This window comes from Coregonus lavaretus (assembly GCF_964263955.1).
Source record: "Coregonus lavaretus genome assembly, chromosome: 18".
Lineage (NCBI taxonomy): Eukaryota > Metazoa > Chordata > Actinopteri > Salmoniformes > Salmonidae > Coregonus > Coregonus lavaretus.
Window position 1 is genome coordinate 16,050,006 of NC_140005.1, and position 21,132 is coordinate 16,071,137.

Consider the following 21,132-nt stretch of genomic DNA (forward strand, 5'->3'; position numbering starts at 1 on the left):
ATCACACCCGGCCAAACATAGACACACAACCTAGAACTGAAACAAAGAAATAGACTAACTAGAACGTAAACATAGAATATATAACATCGGCACCTAAGCATACTGATAATATCGCATCATGAGGACCCTGGCAATTCCCAGCTCTACTTCATAGATCTTCCTCCATTACAGTTCTACCTCCATTCCACTTCCTGATTGTGTTAGTGTAAAGCAGGGATCATCAACTAGATTCAGCCGCGGGCCAATTTTTTCTTAAACAGATGGTCAGGGGGCCGGAACATAATGACGAATAATTTGTAGACTGCAAATTGACCGCAAGAAGCACAAATAGATATCATATTTGAATAAAACATAATCATTTCAAGCCTTGCTTACATTTGTATATGATCACATACATCTCTCTATTATGTGTGGGAATACTTTGGAACTTTATTCCTAAATTAAAATCACTTGGAGCTGATTTGCTGGTGTTTTTACAGTCTTTTTTTATGTCCAACAATAATTTTCTGGTGTTTTCAGAAAACTTGGGGGGCCAAATAAAATCACCCGCGGGCCGCCAGTTAGGGAACCCTGGTATATAGCCTGTGAGGTATCACAGAGTGGGACTCCTGTGGCCAGTCACACAGCCATTAATCTCTCCTTCCACTCACTAATTGGGCTTTATAGCCTCTCCTTCCTTCACCACTTTTTAGAGGGGCTGAAAAACAGCCTGGGCTGAACTGAGAGCATTTATCTGACTTAATGCCTCCACAGGGACCTGCAACAGGTTTACAGATCATCCCTCCATCCCCTCTCTCCTATCAGAGTGAAGGAGTAGGTATGAGAAGCAGCTAGCTAGAGGATGTTCAGTTCCACGGGATATACTGGTTCCCTTCACAGTGGTGTGAAATCAGTACAATGTCGATTGTATTTCAGCCATGATGTTCTTGCTGATTAAATTGTTGGGTTTGAGTGGCTACTCAGGGAGGTTTGCTGCTCTGGACTGTGAAGAAGGCTGTGTGTGTGCATGTGTGTCTTGGTAGAGACATGAAGGGTCTCAGCTGTGGGCTCTCTCCCACTCTAGGGCTCTCTCGCCTGTTATTGGAGGATCTTCGAATCAGAGGCAGACAGGCACTCGATGTGTGTGTGTGTGTTCGTGTGTGTGTGTGTGTGTGTGTGCGTGTGTATGTGTGTGGAATGTTTTTTTGTGTGTGTTTATTACTAGGTGTGTGCAGAGGTGATTAAATGGACTGTATTTGCATAAATGTTCTACATATGCGGATTAGTGAATGATTGGGTATGATTGATAGGTAAAAACACCATGTGAGTGTGATGAAATGCTAATACTTTATGATTAGAACTGTGTGTGTGTGTGTGTATGTGTGTGTGTGTGTGTGCGTTACTCATGCTCTCATCATCTTTGTGCACTGTGGACCCCAAGCGGTTCAACCACTGCTTCTCATCTCACATCCATTCTTTATTCATCATACCTCCCTCCCTCCCTCCCGCCCTCCCTCTGAGTTAGAGGTCCTTCCTAAGGTGTAATTTAGCTGCCACTGCTCTGTAATTCCAGCCGTGGCCCAGAGGGGCGTGTCCACCCCCGACACCACAGACAGTATCTGTCAATCAACCTTCCAGCCAGTAAATGGGTTCAAAGTGAGAGTCATTATTAAGTATGGCCTGAGTGGGCTGAATCTACTGCCCTGCCCTGATGCCTTGGCAGGTTCACGCCATGAAAACTGCTGCTTCTGGTTTCTTCATAGATAATTAATGCGTAATGAATTGTCACAAAAACTCTATGCACACTCTCAGAGAGAGGAAAAAGAAACTGAACTAACATATGTATTTTCAATAAAATAGGAGGAAAAACGTTGATTTACTTTCTTAGCAGCAAAGGGACTTTCATCAAATCCCTGGACGTCATGTTAACAGCATCAGCTTATAATACTTGGTCTAATAGAACACTGTCTAGTGATGTTTAGTCACACTAAGAGTGCGTTAGAGAACCCTGCTGTACTCCTGTTGTCTTAACTACCCCAGCCAGCCAATTATCTATCAGTGTTGAGACATGATGAGAGTTGACCAATCTAAAACGGCTGGCCAAACTATCCTGCCATTGGCCTGTTATTATTGCCATCCAATATGCCCATCCCAGTAACCTCTAACCAAAGATACATCTGTTGGAATGACATTATTACACTTGGTCAGCTCCGTGAAAAACTCCTGATCCCGCAGGGATATAACATAGAGATCCATTGAAGCCCAGTCATTTCATACACATAGGCTACAGACAGACAGAGACCATGGTTTACTGGGACTGCATGGAACCATCTGCCAGGGTGTGTGAACAGTCTTATGCATTTCTGGGTCTGCAGCACACATTCAAAAGCTGTGTGAATTGCATTGAGCGCAACAAGAGGAGAGAGGATATCACTGGCACGCCTGTGCAGAGAGCGGAGAAAGGGACTAATTAACATATGAAGGATCCCACCTTCTTAGATCTTCTGTCGGATAGTCAGAACACTTAATAAGTAAGTATGCAAATGAGCGGGGCACCATCTGAAGGAGAAATTAGCTGCCGGAGATTGACGAACGTGAGAGAGAATGAGAGAGAGGGAGAGGGGGTGAGAGCGGGGAGATGGGGGAGAGAGAGAGAGAGAGAGAAGAGAAAAGAGGGGAGTGAGAGAGAGGAGAGAGAGAGAGAGAGAGAGAGAGAGAGAGAGAGAGAGAGAGAGAGAGAGAGAGAGAGAGAGAGAGAGAGAGAGAGAGAGAGAGAGAGAGAGAGAGAGAGAGAGAGAGTGTGTAAATAAAACAAGAGAGTGTTTGAGCAAGGCAGTCTTAGCCAGGTGTGCTGATGGTTTGTTTTATTTATCTTGAATTATCCGTTGAGCAAAGCACTGGCTGGTGGGATAGACACGTCACAATGAGAAGAGGAGTCGTTGTCTTTTCTTTGTTTGTGAGAGAGAAAGAAAGATAAAGAGAGAGAGAAAAGAGAGATGCATGGCTATGCTGCGTTCTCCATACTCTCCCTCCTCTCTCTCTCACTCTCACTCGCTCTGAGCTGATATAAAGATCAATATGGTACAGAGCTATGCTGTCTATCAACTATACAGTGACGTCCAAGATGGCTGCCAGGCCTAAGCCAGCGGGACGCCAGCCTCTGAGGGGGTTTGAGTAATGAACCCATCCATACAAGGGCAAGTAATTATAACACAGACGGATTTCTCTATCTCTCACACACAAAGTCTGGCACGTGACCAGTGTGGGAGATTTCTCTATCTCTCACACACAAAGTCTGGCACGTGACCAGTGTGGGAGATTTCTCTATCTCTCACACACAAAGTCTGGCACGTGACCAGTGTGGGAGATTTCTCTATCTCTCACACACAAAGTCTGGCACGTGACCAGTGTGGGAGATTTCTCTGGGAAATCTTAGTGTGTGTGTGTGTGTATGTGTGTGTGTGTGTGTGTGTGTGTGAACGCGCACAGGTGTGTACGCACACACGTGTGTGTGACTTACGAATAGTTAAGTTCGGGATTCACCAACACGGCCATCACATTCCACAACGATGTTAAATAATTAAAATGTTGAATTAACTGGATCATTTCCTGCACGGCCATGCTTTAGCTCTGACACCGGCGATTAAAGCTTACTCTAAAACAACTCCTCTCTCATTTCACTAACCAGAGGAGAGAGGAAACTTGTGTCTCAACATGGATGGAGTTAGAAGAGGTAGCTAGTAAAGACAGTTCAAAAGGACAGTATGCACATCCAAAACTGTACACATGTGCAGGGAACAACAATTCCACAGGGAAAGCTGATAAATACCCACCAACATAATACTGCATAGTTTTATCAGGCCTAACTAAGGTTTAATAATGATACACCTTCCTCAATTGTTTAGAAAATTTCAGCCGAAGAGGAGAGAACTACTCTGCCTGTATTTAGTAAGCTAGAAATACATATTTACTCTAACAAATCTTCTGTTGATGTGATCAGTCTGAACAAGTCTGTTGTAATATCATAATGATCCATAAGCATAGTGTTTGTAATGATACGGTACCAACGTAGGACAACCACAAGCTAGTTAGCATACATCAGTGGTCACCAACCTTTTCTGAAGCAAGCCGAGATCTAGCACTCAGATTATTTTTTAAACATGACTTTTTTTTACATGAACCTGATAAAAACTGTTCTGTAGGAATGACATTTGTGCAGTAGGCCTAATATATTATCACAGCAAATTGGCTATATGCCTGACAATACCAATATTGTTCTTCTCAGACCATATTATATTTCAGAATTCGAGCTTTGATAACAAAATAGATCAGCATAAATTGAAATAATTTGCAAAATAATTTGCTTTCTTATTTTACTTAACTGATGGTACATGCATCTGGCAGTGGAGGCTCCTCCTCAGAGGAAGGGGAGGACCATCCTCCTCAGTGAATTTCAAAAAATGTGAAACATTCAAAAAGTTAAAATTTTTTGATAAAACTATACAAAATACATCACGTCACCAAATAATTGATTAAAACACTGTTTTGCAATGAAGGTCTACAGTAGCCTCAACAGCACTCTGTAGGATAGCACCATGGTGTAGCCGGAGGACAGCTAGTTTCCGTCCTCCTCTGGGTACATTGACTTCAATACATAACCTAGGAGGCTCATGGTTCTTACCCCCTTCCATAGACTTACTCAGCAATTATGATAACTTCCGGGACGTCCTCCAACCCATCAGAGCTCTTGTAGCATGTACTGACATGTTGTCCACCCAATCATATTATTAGAGAATGAATCTAGTACTGAAAGCATAAGCTACAGCTAGCTAGCACTGCAGTGCATAAAATGTGGTGAGTAGTTGACTCAAAGAGAGATAAATACTATAGTTCACAGGAGAAGCAAGAGAGAGAGAGAGAGAGAGAGAGGGAGAGAGAGAGAGAGAGAGAGAGAAAGAGAGAGAAAGCTATATATATATATATTTATTTATTTTCACTTTCACATTCACTTAATCAGCTAGCGAATGCAGCTAGCTAGTTTAGCCTACTCAAACACCTGGCTCAAACAGAGAGTGATGCTATATTAGCTAGCTGGCTATGGCTATCCAACACTGGAACTCTTCCAAGTCAAGGTAAGCTTTTGGTTTTATTAATTCATTGCTACCAGGGCCCGCCGTGTAACTGCTAAACTGCTTGCTGCTGACTACACTATACTGCATGATTATAGCTGGTTTACTAACGCGTTAGATCTAGTAGCTATGTTGACTATGACATTAATAAGGTGACAACGATGTAGCAGTTAGCTGTTATGATATGAAGGTTTGGCTTGGAAAGTTTTTTTTGCCTGGTCACAGACAGCTTATGTGTTGTACACTGAAGTCCACAAGTGAAGGGAAAAGGTGAGAGGAGGCGAGCGCATAGATGCAAGAAGAAATTATACAACGATCATAGGGATTATGCTGTTTGTATGTGGCTGCTATGAAAGTGAACTGTGTTTAAATGTGATCAGGGGTGTATTCATTCCTCCGATTCTGTTGAAAAACGTTTCTTAAACGGAAGCAAACGGAATGAAATGGGGATAAACATACCTGAATTTGTCCAATAGAAACTCTTGTTTGCAGCTATTGGACTAATGATTACACCCTGGATCAGCTAGATGCACCTACGTTTTAAACTTTAATTCATAGGTTAGGTTGTAGCCACCTCATGATGGGTATAGGGAAAATGTAAGTATCATGTAGTGGCCTAAACCTATCAATGTTACATTAAGCTGGGTGAATGAAATATGAATGACAATCATCCAATATGCTGTAATAGAAATAAGGCCATGCTCACAAAAAATGAATTGTCCTTCCTCTTCTTAAATGGCACCGACTGCCACTGATCTGATCTGATCAAATCACATTGTATTTGTCACATGCGCCGAATACAACAGGTGTAGACCTTACAGTGGAATGCTTACTTACAAGCCCTTAACCAACAATGCAGTTTTAAGAAAAATAAGTGTTAAGTAAAAAATGGATAAGTAAAAATTAAAAAAGAAGAAAAATAACAAATAATTAAAGAGCAGCAGTAAAATAACAGTAGTGAGGCTATATACAGGGGGTAACGGTACAGAGTCAATGTGCGGGGGCACAGGTTAGTCGAGGTAATAAATACATGTTGGTAGAGGTAAAGTGACTATGCATAGATAACAAACAGAGAGCATCAGCGTAAAAAGATGGATTGGGGGGGACAATGCAAATAGTCCGGGTAGCCATTTGATTAGCTGTTCAGGAGTCTTACGGCTTGGGGGTTGAAGCTGTTAAGAAGCCTTTTGGACCTATACTTGGCGCTCCGGTACCGCTTGCCGTGCGGTAGCAGAGAGAACAGTCTACGACTTTTTTAGGACCTTCCTCGGACACCGCCTGGTATAGAGGTCCTGGATGGCAGGGAGCTTTGCCCCAGTGATGTACTGGGCCGTACGCACTACCCTCTGTAGTGCCTTGCGGTCGAAGGCCGAGCAGTTGCCATACCAGGCGGTGATGCAACCAGTCAGGATGCTCTCGATGGTGCAGCTGTATAACTTTTTGAGGATCTTTTTTAGGCTTTGTTGTGCCCTCTTCACGACTGTCTTGGTGTGTTTGGACCATGATAGTTTGTTGGTGATGTGGACACCAAGGAACTTGAAGCTCTCAACCTGCTCCACAACAGCCCCGTCAATGAGAATGGGGCCTGCTCGGTCCTCCTTTTCCTGTAGTCCACAATCATCTCCTTTGTCTTGATCACATTGAGGGAGAGGTTGTTATCCTGGCACCACATGGCCAGGTCTCTGACCTCCTCCCTATAGGCTGTCTCATCCCTGAGGGGCCCCCGTGTTGAGGACCAGGGTCGTTAGCTTAGTGATGAGCTTTGAGGGCTCTATGGTGTTGAACGCTGAGCTATAGTCAATGAATAGCATTCTCACGTAGGTGTTCCTTTTGTCCAGGTGGGAAAGTTCAGTGTGGAGTGCAATAAAGATTGCATCATCTGTGGATCTGTTGGGGCAGTATGCAAATTGGAGTGTGTCTAGGGTTTCTGGGATAATTTTGTTGATGTGAGCCATGACCAGCCTTTCAAAGCACTTCATGGCTACAGACGTGAGTGCTCCGGGTCGGTAGTCATTTAGGCAGGTTACCTTAGTGTTCTTGGGCACAGGGACTATGGTGGTCTGCTTGAAACATGTTGGTATTACAGACTCAGTCAGGGACAGGTTGAAAATGTCAGTTGGTCAGCGCATGCTCGGAGTACACGTCCTGGTAATGCATCTGGCCCTGCGGCCTTGTGAATGTTGACCTGTTTAAAGGTCTTACTCACATCGGCTACGAAGAGCGTGATCACACAATCGTCCGGAACAGCTGATGCTCTCATCGGAGGGCATAGCGGGATTTCTTATAAGCGTCCTGGTTAGAGTCCCACTCCTTGAAAGCGGCAGCTCTACCCTTCAGTTCAGTGCGGATTTTGCCTGTAATCCATGGCTTCTGGTTGGGGTATGTATGTACGGTCACTGTGGGGACGACGTCATCTATGCACTTATTGATGAAGCCAGTGACTGATGTGGTGTACTCCTCAACGCCATTGGAAGATTCCCGGAACATATTCCAGTTTGTGCTAGCAAAACAGTCCTGTAGCTTAGCATCTGCGTCATCTGACCACTTCTGTATTGAGCAAGTCACTGGTACTTCCTGCTTTAGTTTTTGCTTGTAAGTAGGAATCAGGAGGATATAATTATGGTTTGATTTGCCAAATGGAGGGTGAGGGAGAGCTTTTTACGCGCCTCTGTGTGTGGAGTAAAGGTGGTCTTGCACATTTAACATGCTGGTAGAAATTAGGTAAAACGGATGTAGTTTTAGTAGTGTAGTCTTGTAGTCTTAGTGCCAGCATCGGTTTGTGGTGGTAAATAGACAGCCATGAAAAATATAGATGAAAACTCTCTTGGTAAATAGTGTCTACATCTTATCATGAGATACTCTACCTCAGGCGAGCAAAACCGTAATATTAGATTTCGTGCACCAGCTGTTATTTACAAATATACACAGTCCACCACCCCTTGTCTTACCGGAGGTAGCTGTTCTATCTTACTGATGCACCGAAAACCCTGCCAGCTGTATGTAATCCATGTCGTCGTTCAGCCACGACTCAGTGAAGCATAAGATATTACAGTTTTTAATGTCCCGTTGGTAGGATATTCTTGATCGGAGCTCATCCATTTTATTATCCAATGATTGTACGTTGGCGAATAGGACTGATGGTTGAGGCAGATTATCCAATCGCCATCGGATCCTTACAAGGGATCCCGACCCATGTCCCCGATATCTCTGTCTCTTCTTCATGCGAATGACGGGGATTTGGGCCTTGTCGGGTGCCTGAAGGAAATCCTTCGCGTCCGACACGTTAAATAAAAAAATCTTAGTCCAGTACGAGGTGAGTAAACACTGTCCTGATATCCAGAAGCTCTTTTCGGTCATAAGAGACGATGGCAGAAACATTATGTACAAAATAAGTTACAAATAAGCGAAAAAACACACATAATAGCACAATTGGTTAGGAGCCCGTAAAACGGCCATCTCCTCCAGCGCCATTCTAATGTCATGCTTCCAAGACAACTGGGCACTCGGAAAAAAACTAGGTCGTCAGTGATCTTCAGGTCGGAGCTCTATAAAGATGTCAGAGTTTCCGACTTGTTATTCAGAGTTGGATGAAAAAAAATGATTTTCCTAGTTGTCTTGAACGCACTGAAGTCAGAGATTTCCGAGTTCCCAGTTGTTTTGAACACAACATTAGTCTCAGCGGAGGGTGGGAGAGAGCAGCAGAGGGTCAGCCTCTCACGGTCCCTGCTCTCTCCTTTCCTCCGGTGAGACTGACCAGAGAGGGGGGACACCGTCTTCCACCTGATGGCCAATTCTCGAGTTACACCTCATCTGCCTCATGCACAAATTCATGTTGTTCCTAGAGAAAGTGAAACATTAAAATAGACACGATGAGCTGCTAATAACAATAAAAACGCAGGGCTATCGATACACTTGGCTACTCATTCATTGCAGCTGCAGAGCTAGTGGAAGTAGGGCGAAGCACATTTAATGTTTTGTAATACTGTTTAACAGTGCTGAATAAAAACTTAAACATGAACTCACTCATAGAAACAGCAGCACTTTGCTGTATTCTTTGATATTCTCGCTCTGGTCATGGTCAAGTTATGAAATCTCACGTAGGCTAGTATCAAACTTTGCTGTGGCCTTGGTCGTGGAAGCTGTAGGCATTGTGATTTGAGCTATCCGATTGGCCAGCGCAGTAAGCACACTCAATTTAGCCACAGATCTACCGGTCCGCTTGGTAGGCAGAATTGGTATTTTCAGACAAATTAAATGGTCCAAAATGGGAACACTTTGCCTGCCCGGTGCGCAGGGCTTCTGAATCAAGTGCACCTATCGCCAACAGCACAACACAAATAAAATACAAACGGAGCGCAAGCCTTTATCTTTGGCTTTTCTACATAAATGTTTGGTTATCGACTAGGAATGTCTTAAAGATCGACCAGTCGATCACAATCGACCGGTTGGTGACCTCTGGCATACATGTATACATGAACGTATGACAACCACAAGCTAGTTAGCATATATTTATACATAAACATGTTCATAGGAAAGTCACAGCCTTAATCTGAAATTGGGGGATTCTACCAAATCTTTTGACACCATAGTTAGTAGAAGCCCGAAGTGGCTGCTTCCAGTTATGCAAGGCAGCAGCCCCCTCTTTGTCCGACTGGGGAAATGGGATTAGTTCACAATGAGCCTGGTATTTTAGAACAAAGGAGAAGAAATAGAACACAGGCATGTCCTTTAGAGAGGAGAGAGAGAGAGATATCCTTCCATTTTGAGTGCTTGTTTATAAGGAGATTTATGGAGAGCTTATACAATATAAAATATGATTAGCATATCTCACTGTAAATATGCAAATGTCAAAGGGATGGCAATAAATATGTGTGCCTTAACCTGTCCATCAAACTTAGCTGTGAAAATGACCATGGTATGCTATTGAATTCATTTCAATAAAGGATTTCCAGTTTTATTTTTTAGAAAATCATTAGTGTACAGTGAATGTGGAGAAAATGGTTCATCCATAACTGAAATAAGACTAAAGTGAGACAGTTTTACCTTCTATGTCTTGCATATTTGCCGCTGACGTGTCCACTCCCATCACAGCCTTGTGTAGGACAGCTGCGAAGACACAGAAACACACACACTGAGTTTGCACACAACTCACCATTCTCCTCTCCTCCCTTTTTACATCTATCCGTCTACACATATGCTGTTCAATTTCTGTTTTCTTCTTCACACTTGGATTTTATTGGATTTTGCGCCCCTTTGCAATCTTATTCCCTTTCTACCTTTACTATACAAACAATGCACTCCTATTTTACTCCAACACTACACGTACAGTAGAGCACTCTTATGGTACTTCACACTTCAATCTGGTCTTACTCCTCCACCTACAGATGTAGGATCTTAATTTGAGCCAGTTTGCTACAGCAGGAACACAATCCTGCAGCAACAGGAAATTTGAATTATTATGTGGATCATAATTAATGGAATTATTTTGTACGGCAAATCAAGATGGGCATTTTAAAGTGGAAATTACAAACTTTAGATGCCTTTTTAAACCTTGAATACACTACAAGTTTGCATTTCCTGCTGTGCAGCAGGGGGGGAAAAGAGTGATCAAATTAAGATCCTCCATCTGTAGCACCTCTCATTTTACATTAAACCTCATCATAACCATCATAACCCTCTACAATATCACAGTGGCATATCTGCCCAGGCCAGACCAGCCAGACCCGCCATGCAAAGTCAAGCATATTTGTTCTGACAACTATCAGCTCTCTGTGGAGCGACGCCATCGAGCAGCATTATCGGCATTATGGACGCCTCAGCCTGGAGATAGGCTGGTCATCGATCCGCTGATTAATTGATATTTGCATGCAGCGGTGGAGAAAGCAGAGAGGGAGATGGAGCCCATGGAGAGAGAGAGAGAGAGAGAGAGAGAGAGAGAGAGAGAGAGAGAGAGAGAGAGAGAGAGAGAGAGAGAGAGAGAGAGAGAGAGAGAGAGAGAGAGAGAGAGAGAGAGAGAGAGAGAGAGAGAGAGAGAGAGAGAGAGAGAGAGAGAGAGAGAAGAAGAGAGCGATAGAAAGAAAGAAAGAAAGAAAGAAAGAAAGAAAGAAAGAAAGAAAGAAAGAAAGAAAGAAAGAAAGAAAGAAAGAAAGAAAGAAAGAAAGAAAGAAAGAAAGAAAGAAAGAAAGAAAGAAAGAAAGAAAGAAAGAAAGAAAGAAAGAAAGAAAGAAAGAAAGAAAGAGATGGGGGAACGACACTATTTGTGAAAATCAGAAAGATAAGAGCTATACTGTAGGTGGCCAGGTGGGATATTCTTTATTGATATAGGTGGGCCCAGAAGGTTATCTATGAAGAAACCTTCTCCTAGCCTGTGAAGGACAAAATAATATCCAAGGATAAAAGTAAGTAGAGATCTGAGAGTACTATATAAAAAACATGGGTATAGGCCTATATACACTCTTAGAAAAAAGGGTTCCAAAACAGTTATTCTGCTGTCCCCATAGGAGAACCCTTTTTGGTTCCATGTATAATCCTCTGTGGAAGGGGTTCTACCTGGAACCAAAAGGGTTCTACCTGGAACCAAAAAGGGTTCTTCAAAGGGTTCTCCTATGGGGACAGCCGAAGAATCCTTTAAGGTTCTAGATAGCAATTTTTTTCTACGAGTGTATACTCATCGTATAAAAGTATCTTTGAACCAGTTTTAAATGACCAAATACAAGACGTACATATGACAACTCTTAGTGGATAACTGAAGCACCAAAGTCGGGTTGTCCATTGATGCAGGGAGATTCAGGGAGATCCATCAATGGGTTTCATGGGGTAGCACATGTAATTCAATCAATTTAGCAGGGAGTGGGACAACACACTGCAAGGGTCAATTCAGGATAATCTTACAGCCACTGTATTGACAGGATTTACCATTTGAATAGCCAGGCTAAAGATGGGGGTTGCAGTGGGTCTTAATAACTTAGATTTGCTCATTTTGGGGGGGATTATTTACTGTTGATGGGGTTTGTCAGAATAGATAGAAAAATATAGATAAATTAGATACGACAATGTGAGATTGTGATTGGGACAGAGGGGTGAGAGATACGGGAGTGAATAATGGAGAGAAAGAAAGAGATGAGAATAAAAGAGAGAGGAAGCACAAGGAAGTAGCATGCCGAGTAAATGGCATCGCTCCTGTCTGAAGAGGTGATTTTAGTGCTCATCTCTCGCTACACACTGAGAGCCTGGGAGTGTTCCACAGCCATTATCGGCCCTAGTGGCCTTCCATCTCTCAGCCTCTCCCTCTCTCTCTCTCTCCCTCTTTCACTCACACACAAGGGGGAAGCCGGAAAGGCAGATGAACAGGGACAATGTTTATCAATAATACTGACCTGAACAGCTCTGGTATCACTGGTTCCACAGGCACTGATAATTACAGGCAGAGAGAGAGAGAGGGATGAGAGAGAGAGGAGAGAGAGAGGGGAGAGAGGGATAGGGAGAAAATAAAGAGAGTGAGGGGAAGCAAAAGAAAAAGAGTAATCAATATATCATAAAATCATGCTTTCGTCAGGGTTAAAAACAGTGAAAACTATATCCAATGTAGGCAGGCAGAGTAACATTATGTATTAGGCTGGATAGACTGCCTGGATAATGTATGGTATCGTATGGCTGGTGAGGTGAGAGACAGTGGGAGGAGAAGAGCTGAGTACTGAGAAGTGTTATAGTTTGGAATGTGTGATAAGAGAGCTGTGTGTGTATATGTGTGTGTGTGCACGTGTGTGTGTATGTGCGTGTGTGTGTGTTTGTGTGTGTGTGTGTGTGTATGTGCGTGTGTTTGTGTGTGTGTGTGTGTGTGTGTGTGTGTGTGTGCGTGTGTGCGTGTGTGTGTGTGTGTGTGTGTGTGTGTGTGTGTGTGTGTGTGTGTGTGTGTGCGTGTGTGTGTGTGTGTGTGTGTGTGTGTGTGGGTTGGGGTAAGGTCACCCTGAGTGGCACCCTCAGTGACTTAAGGAGGGTGCAGACGCACCTCGGATACCTTTTGAGCGTGTGCGATGGCGCTTCTCATCTGCATCCACCTCCATCTGCAAAGGAGACACAAATGGTCAGAGATAGAAGCCGTGCCAGAGCCTGTGCAAAGAGAAGACTGGCTTTGGGGGCCTGGCACCTGGGTCTGTCTGTCTGTCACTATCTCTTATGAACACACACACACACACAACCATTTATCGTGAGAGTAATTGCCTGATACCAAACTTTTACTGTTTTTGACACCGTGAAATTACATTTATTTAAAGTATTTAGAAATGTAGACTTGCCTGGTGCTAATGTCACCGAAACATTTGCTTCATGGTGCTTTGAAAGATGTATCCAAATGTACTGTGAATAGAAATGCATAATTGCGCTGGTTCTTCTTCTGGTCCATATGTGTGTACGGATTATGATATTCCATCGCTCCCCAACACGGTCACGCTTCTCCATTAAAGTGCACCTATACTACTCTCTATATAAAGGTGTCATCTTAGCTTTATGCCACTTGGCACATTCCTCAAACAAAGGGATACGAATATAGCCAGGTCACCCGTGATACAAGTCAGTATTCAACGTCCATTCATGTCTGAGGACATCGGGAGATGATGTGGAAACCGGCCACTAGGGGCAACAGTGACCGCTGTTACCTTTGGTTTTGCTAGGGTGTTGTGGACGGGGATTGCAGATGGGCGTAAGCATCTGCCTCTGCCTCTCATTGGCCTGATTCCAAAGGTTGCAAGTTCGAATCCAGCGATAGAAAGTTATTATTTCGATTTTTGTTTTAAGCCTATCCCAAACCTTAACCCTTATCTTAACCATTCAGGGTTAATGCTTAACCTTAAGATTTCGGAGTTAATGCCTAAACTTAACCTTAACCTTAACAATTTAGAGTTAATGCCTAAACCTAACCTTAAACACTTTGATATTTGACGTTTGCAACAACATCGAAATTTGACATTTGTGAAATATGGATGGACATCTAATTCTGACGTGAGACTGTGAGAGCTAGTTGTACGAATAGCTTATAGTAATAATCTCTCCCATATTCTGCTAGCCCACATATTCACTGTGTATATACAGTAGTGTTTTGCATGCCTCTCAAATCAATGTCCCATCTGTAAATCCTCTATTTAATCCTACAGATATCACATTACTCACATTCACACTCCACACTCGCTCTCACACTAGAGCCATCATTTTACAGTAAAGGTAGCTAGATCCCAACCAGTCAGAAGTGCATTAATTGTTGATGAGTTGAAGGAAGGGAGCATTCTGTTATTTCCAGATGTTACTAAATATTCATGCTTGCTGAGTTTTGGACTATCAGAGGCTAGCCGGGTTTGGATGTCTCTTTTATTCAACATGATTTATTAAAGTGCCTCTTAAGCCTTCAGTCCTAATGGTGGAAGCCTGTGTGTTTTGTTATGAAGCCCATAAATGTTTCAAATGGGGAAAAATAAAATGATCAAAACCAAGAATACAGTACCTATTGAATCTTATTAGTGTGGCAAACGGCGGGGTGTATTAGGAGGGGTAGGAGTGGGGGCGGAAATTATATTTCTGTGGAGCTGCACAGGGGTTTCCATGGTAATAAGTGGAAATCCTACCTCAGGAAAAAAAAATATAAAAATAAACCAACAAGTTATCAATCCAGCACGTCCTGTGGGTGGCCCAACTCCCGACACTACATTCACACAATGACATTTGGCTCATGAGAAGAGTCAGAGACAGAGACAGACAGAGCAAACGAGCAAATATGAGGGACAATGAATGAACTGTGTGACAGAAACTTGCTGAGACTCTATGGCCAGACTCAACATGATAATGCTGTGCTTTTTCACTGGTGTTTTTCAACAGCCATATAAGCCATAAACACCTGACGTCAACAGTGCTACACAAAATATAACATTATGAGCTATTTCCACCTCTGGCTGTGGTGAGTGATGGAGTCGTCCCCCCTCCTCTGTGTTTGTTTGTGTGTATATGTGTTTGTTTGTGTGTATATGTGTATGTGTATGTGTGTGTGTGTGCGTATGTGTGTGTGTGTTTGTGTATGTGTGTGTATGTGTGTGTGTGTGTGTGTGTTTGTGTGTGTGTGTGTGTTTGTGTGTGTGTGTTTGTGTGTGTGTGTGTGTGCATTGTTGGGGCTGGGACATTTGTTACCAAAATCCACATTGTTATTGGATTTCCTTTGTTTCACCTTGAAGTTTGGGGAAAATATGTCTCAGTATGCCCCCCCCCCCCCCCCCCCCCACACACACACACACCTCCCCAGCCTGCATTGGTATTCCTTCAGCGTACTTCAGACACCACACTTGCATTATCACATTTCTCTGCAAATAGGTATTTAGGCCATGCATCAACCAGTGACAGTAAACATGCATGCTATCTCCATCTAAGTGCTTCTGAATTGGTGTGAAGGACCAGGCTGATAACATCTGAGTGGGTGCCAGAGAGAGAGGGGGGGGGGGGGGGGGGGGTAAAGATTGAAATCTGCTGTCAACATTTTCTCCGGTGAGTGGTGTTATCGTAGGTAGGTAGCTATCACTGAGAAGAGCTTGTGAAAAGGTTTGGGCGTGACAGAGTTTTGTATCTCTACCTGAAATGGTTGGGATTGAGTATGACAGAGTTGTGGCTTTATATCTAAATAGGGTTTTATGGGGTTATCAAGGTGTACTGTATCATTATATCATATAACTACCTGAAATGGTTTAGGGTGAGATTTCTCTTTGGTCCAGACCTCTGCTTCCTCCGTGGCCAACGACAGTGGACGTTAAAGTGGAGAAAAAGAGCTCACCACTCTTCCAAATTCATTTTCTGCAAAGAAATAAAAAACAATATCCATACTTATGAATTCAAATCTCCATGCAAATCATATTTACACATGCTGTATGACAGTGTTTGGCTTGAGTTTCCTTCCTTTGAGAAGGGAGCTGGCGATGGCCTCACGAATAGTCACATAGTAGAAAATATACGCCATATATGGAGTGATTTCCTCCCGCCCAATAGCTGCTTGTCATTTTCAGAAATAGACTTGGCAAGGTGGTAATTAGCCAGATCTATCATATTCTGCAGGAAATTGGAACAAATATAGCTAATGATCCATGCTACCCTCCAAGATTTCTCCTCGCCTATGCGTCCTATGAATTCAAAAGGAAAGCGAGAGAAAGAGAGAGAAAGAGAAAGCAAGAGAGAGAGAGCGTGAGAGAAAGTGTGCGAGTGAGAGATAGATAATAGTGAGGGAAAAAGAGAGTGAGAGAGAGAAAAGAGGTGTCAGACGGACAGAGCATGCTTGACAGCTCCAAGGAGGTTCTGATGTAAAACAAGCCAGATATATGAGGCCTAGGTCTGACCAGGGCAATGGCAAAAACACTGCTTCTCAAAACACAGATGCCCAGGGACAAACACAGAGCAAGAGTAGACACAGAGAACAAGATTAATGGTGAGAGAGTGAGAGAGAGAGAGAGAGAGAGAGTGAGATAGAGAGAGATTTTAGGTATTTAGGCAGTGTGATGTCAAGTCACAACATTTCCCACCATTTGTCCCAGCACAAACGGACACAGTCCACTATTCCAGTTTATTAAATTGCAGTAGTCTGGTAGCATAAATAAAAATTAATATAACAGTAACCTAGGCCTACACTGTGCTAATGCAGATATAGTAAAGGAGAGCAAGCTACAATACGGGGAACTCTGCAAACTAGGCATTTGTTGTAAGTGCATGGAGGCCGCCATCTTTTTGCACGCCGCCAATGGTTTGTTACAAACATAGTTTGCTAATCTAACTATGCTATCGCTAGTCCAATCAATCAGTATGCTTTGTTACCATGTAAAGAACACAAACGACAGAGTCTAGTTATCATGGTATATATTTTTGTAGAAATGTTTGTCTCTTTGTTTGGTATCACCAACCTGTCTCTAGGCCTACTCACCACTGCTGTGAACAGGCTCTGCCTCCTTCTAAGGAGCATGGCGGTAAATTCACGGTTTTAGGTACAGTTTGAGCGCCTCTCGTAATTTGGTTTATCCTGGTTAGGGGGTGTTTTCAAACGCTTCATTATTTATTGGAAACACATTTATGCAAATCATGTCTTTGTTTATAAAGTCTTTGGTTATAAATGTGGTTATAAATGTGTTATTGATGGCCATTGTTTTGTCAAGTGTGCAAATAAAATGTTGTTCATCACATACACCGTTTACAGCAGGTATAAAAGGTGCAGCAAAATGCTTGTGCGCTAGCTCCTTCAATATTGCAGTACAATAATCAATATCAATAATATAGAGTCAAATCGAAAATCACAAGTAATAGAAGAGGTAATATGCACAGTAGTAATAGCCTGATATATACACAATATGATATACAGTATAGATCATGAATGTGCTATGTCAAGTATGACTGTATTTACAATTATAAACCGGATGGTTCGAGGCCTGAATGCTGATGTGGTATGACAAAAAATTACTTGTTACTGTTCTTATTCCCCTGGTAACAAGTTTATAATAGCAATAAGGCACCTCAGGGGTTTGTGGTATATGGCCAATATACCACGGCTAACGGCTGTTTCCAGGCACTCCTCGTTGCGTTGTGCATGAGAACAGCCCTTAGCCATGGTATATTGGCCATATACCACACCTCCTCAGGCCTTAAATATAAAGTCAGTAGTGTCGTGGTCGTGCATTTGAATAAATAGTAGGCTATATACTATAACAGAAGAGGTGACTGTGTGTGTATGTGTGTGTGAGAGTCTGGTTGCATGTGTGTGCTTGTGTTTATGGGTGATTGTGTGTGTGTGCGCGCTTGTGTGTAAGGTGTGGAGAATCAATGCAAATCGTATGTATGAATTATCACTGGTTTAGCAATGGTTTATGTCAGGTTGGGGTAGGGACAACCCAATGTACTCAGTCCTCATTCATGGAGAGTTTTTCTCTAATGTAGCCTAACATGTCTCCCGAGTGGCGCAGTGGTCTAAGGCACTGCATCGCAGTGCTAGCTGTGCCACTAGAGATCCTGGTTCGTATCCAGGCTCTGTCGTAGCCGGCCGTGACCGGGAGACCCATGGGGCGGCGCACAATTGGCCCAGCGTCGTCCAGGGTAGGGGAGGGAATGGCCGGCAGGGATGTAGCTCAGTTGGTAGAGCATGGCATTTGCAACGCCAGGGTTGTGGGTTCGATTCCCACGGGGGGCCAGTATGAAAAATACAAATGTATGCACTCACTAACTGTAAGTCGCTCTGGATAAGAGCGTCTGCTAAAATGACAAAAAAATAAAAATAAAAAAATAAAATGTCTACAGAGCTGTTATCATAGCAATAGAATCCACTGATCCATCCAATCCATCCAGTGGATTCTATTTCTACGCCCTATCTTTGAGGTGCTTTGGCTTTTGTCCCCTTGTTGAGGGATTATTGCTATTGTCCAACTGTTTATTATTTTTGCAAATTATTATTTTGGTCAATCAAGTTAAGTATTTTTCTCAAGTAATTTTTTCCATTTCTATATTTTTGTAAATATAACTGTTTGTCACGATCGTCGAAGGAGGAGGACCAAGGCGCAGCGTGATACTCGTACATCTTAATTTTATTAAGTGTACACACGATAAACAAAACAACAAACGATACGTGAAGTCCAACGGTACTAACAAACCAAAACGGAACAAGATCCCACAAACACTGTGGGAAAACTGGCTGCTTAAGTATGGCTCCCAATCAGAGACAACAAGCAACAGCTGATACTCGTTGCCTCTGATTGAGAACCACACTGGCCAACATAGAAACACAATACTAGAATAGAACGTAGAACCAAAACACAGACTCTACACACCCTGGCTCAACATATTAGAGTCCCCAGAGCCAGGGTGTGACACTGTTGCTGATCCACACCAACTAAATAGGCTGCCAGGCACTCTATCTTAACAGGCAGAGTTAGGCACTTATACATTCCCTCTCTCTCCATCCCTCTATCCCTCCCTGTCTCTGTGTATGTCCTGTATGTAGGCATTAGTGATGTGTGGGTTGACTCATAACCCACAGTACCTGCGGTTATATCCGCAGGGCGGGCAGGTTTAGGGTAATGAAATATTGTGTGGATGAAGTGCGGGTGGGTGGCAGGCAGGTTGAATAAAGAGAAAACAATACCGTAAAAAAATCCATAAATGTACGCTACATTAATGCAATTTATATCTATAGGCTACATTACGGTTTTTCTTTCATTATTTAAGCCTATCTGGCATTAGGGCCAACTGTGTGCACACCAAATAGCCTACACGCCAATCGCCAAATCCTTTTAGGATAGGGCAGAAAAAGTTTACCTCGATCCACTAAGGCAAAAAGGACAATGTCGGAGTTTAATTAAATAACAGAAAAGTTGTGAAATGGAGAGCCGAAAATAAACAGAAGGGAGGGCCAGAAAATGTATATTTGGGAAAGATTTGGTGAGGTGGTAAAAGAGGATGATAAAAGTAACAGCCGCAGGAAGCAGGGGTGCTGCAGCACCCCCTGAAAAATCCTAATAAAACACAAATATTAATTTAAAAAATATAATGTATATACAGTACCAGTCAAAAGTTTGGACACACCTACTCATTCCAAGGTTTTTCTTTATTTTTACTATTTTCTACATTGTAGAATAATAGTGAAGACATCAAAACTATGAAATAACACACATGGAATCATGTAGTAACCAAAAAAGTGTTAAACAAATGAAAATATATTTTATATTTGAGATTCTTCAAAGTAGCCACCCTTTGCCTTGATGACAGCTTTGCACACTCTTGGCATTCTCTCAACCAGCTTCAGTGCCTTGTTAAGAGTTAATTAGTGGAATTTCTTTACTTCTTAATGCATTTGAGCCAATCAGTTGTGGTGTGACAAGGTAGGGGGGGTATACAGAAGATAGCCCTATTTGGTAAAAGACCAAGTCCATTATGGCAAGAACAGCTCAAATAAGCAAAGAGAAATGACAGTCCATCATTACTTTAAGACATGAAGGTCAGTCAATACGGAACATTTCAAGAACTTTGAAAGTTGCAGTCACAAAAACCATCAAGCGCTATGATGAAACTGGCTCTCATGAGGACCGCCACAAGAAAGGAAGACCCAGAGTTACCTCTGCTGCAGAGGATAAGTTAATCAGAGTTAACTGCACCTCGGATTGCAGCCCAAATAAATGCTTCACAGAGTTCAAGTAACAGACACATCTCAACATCAACTGTTCAGAGGAGACTGCATGAATCAGGCCTTCATGATCGAATCGCTGCAAAGAAACCACTACTAAAGGACACCAATAACAAGAAGAGACTTGATTGGGCAAAGAAACACGAGCAATAGACATTAGACCGGTGGAAATCTGTCCTTTGGTCTGATGAGTCCAAATTTGAGATTTTTGGTTCCAACCGCCATGTCTTTGTGAGACGCAGAGTAGGTGAACGGATGATCTCCGCATGTGTGGTTCCCACCGTGAAGCATGGAGGAGGAGGTGTGATGTTGTGGGGGTGCTTTGCTGGTGACACTGTCAGTGATTTATTTAGAATTCAAGGCACACTAAACCAGCATGGCTACCACAGCATTCTGCAGCGATACGCCATCCCATCTGGTTTGCGATTAGTGGGACTATCATTTGTTTTTCAACAGGACAATGACCCAAAACACACCTCCAGGCTGTGTAAAGGCTATTTGACCAAGAAGGAGAGTGATGGAGTGCTTCACCAGATTACCTGGCCTCCACAATCACCCGACCTCAACCCAATTGAGATGGTTTGGGATGAATTGGACCGCAGAGTGAAGGAAAAGCAGTCAACAAGTGCTCAGCATATGTGGGAACTAACTGTAAAGTCGCTCTGGATAAGAGTGTCTGCTAAATGACGTAAATGTAATTCTGGATGGCCATATTGATAGCAAGACTGACAATAAACTGCCATGTGGCTCATTTCATCTTGTTATTGATACCCTGTCTTGTTTTGAGGTGTTTTGACTGATTTCATGTCAATGCTAATATGGCTAAAATTCGCTAGCTAGCTAACC

The 21,132-nt window shown here is 42.8% G+C and overlaps 1 protein-coding gene across 1 annotated transcript in view; it reads right to left on the bottom strand.

The window, feature by feature from the left end:
* LOC311145329 (myelin transcription factor 1-like protein) overlaps positions 1 to 13,171 on the bottom strand; it is a gene marked incomplete at both ends in the record, with an annotated part of 111,476 nt that extends 98,305 nt beyond the window's left edge. The window contains 3 exons of the mRNA XM_084181560.1: positions 10,152 to 10,214; positions 12,485 to 12,518; positions 13,117 to 13,171. Coding sequence (XP_084037686.1) covers positions 10,152 to 10,214; positions 12,485 to 12,518; positions 13,117 to 13,171 — 152 coding nt within the window. The remainder of the gene's footprint in view (positions 1 to 10,151; positions 10,215 to 12,484; positions 12,519 to 13,116) is intronic.
* Between the last annotated feature and the right edge of the window lie 7,961 nt (positions 13,172 to 21,132).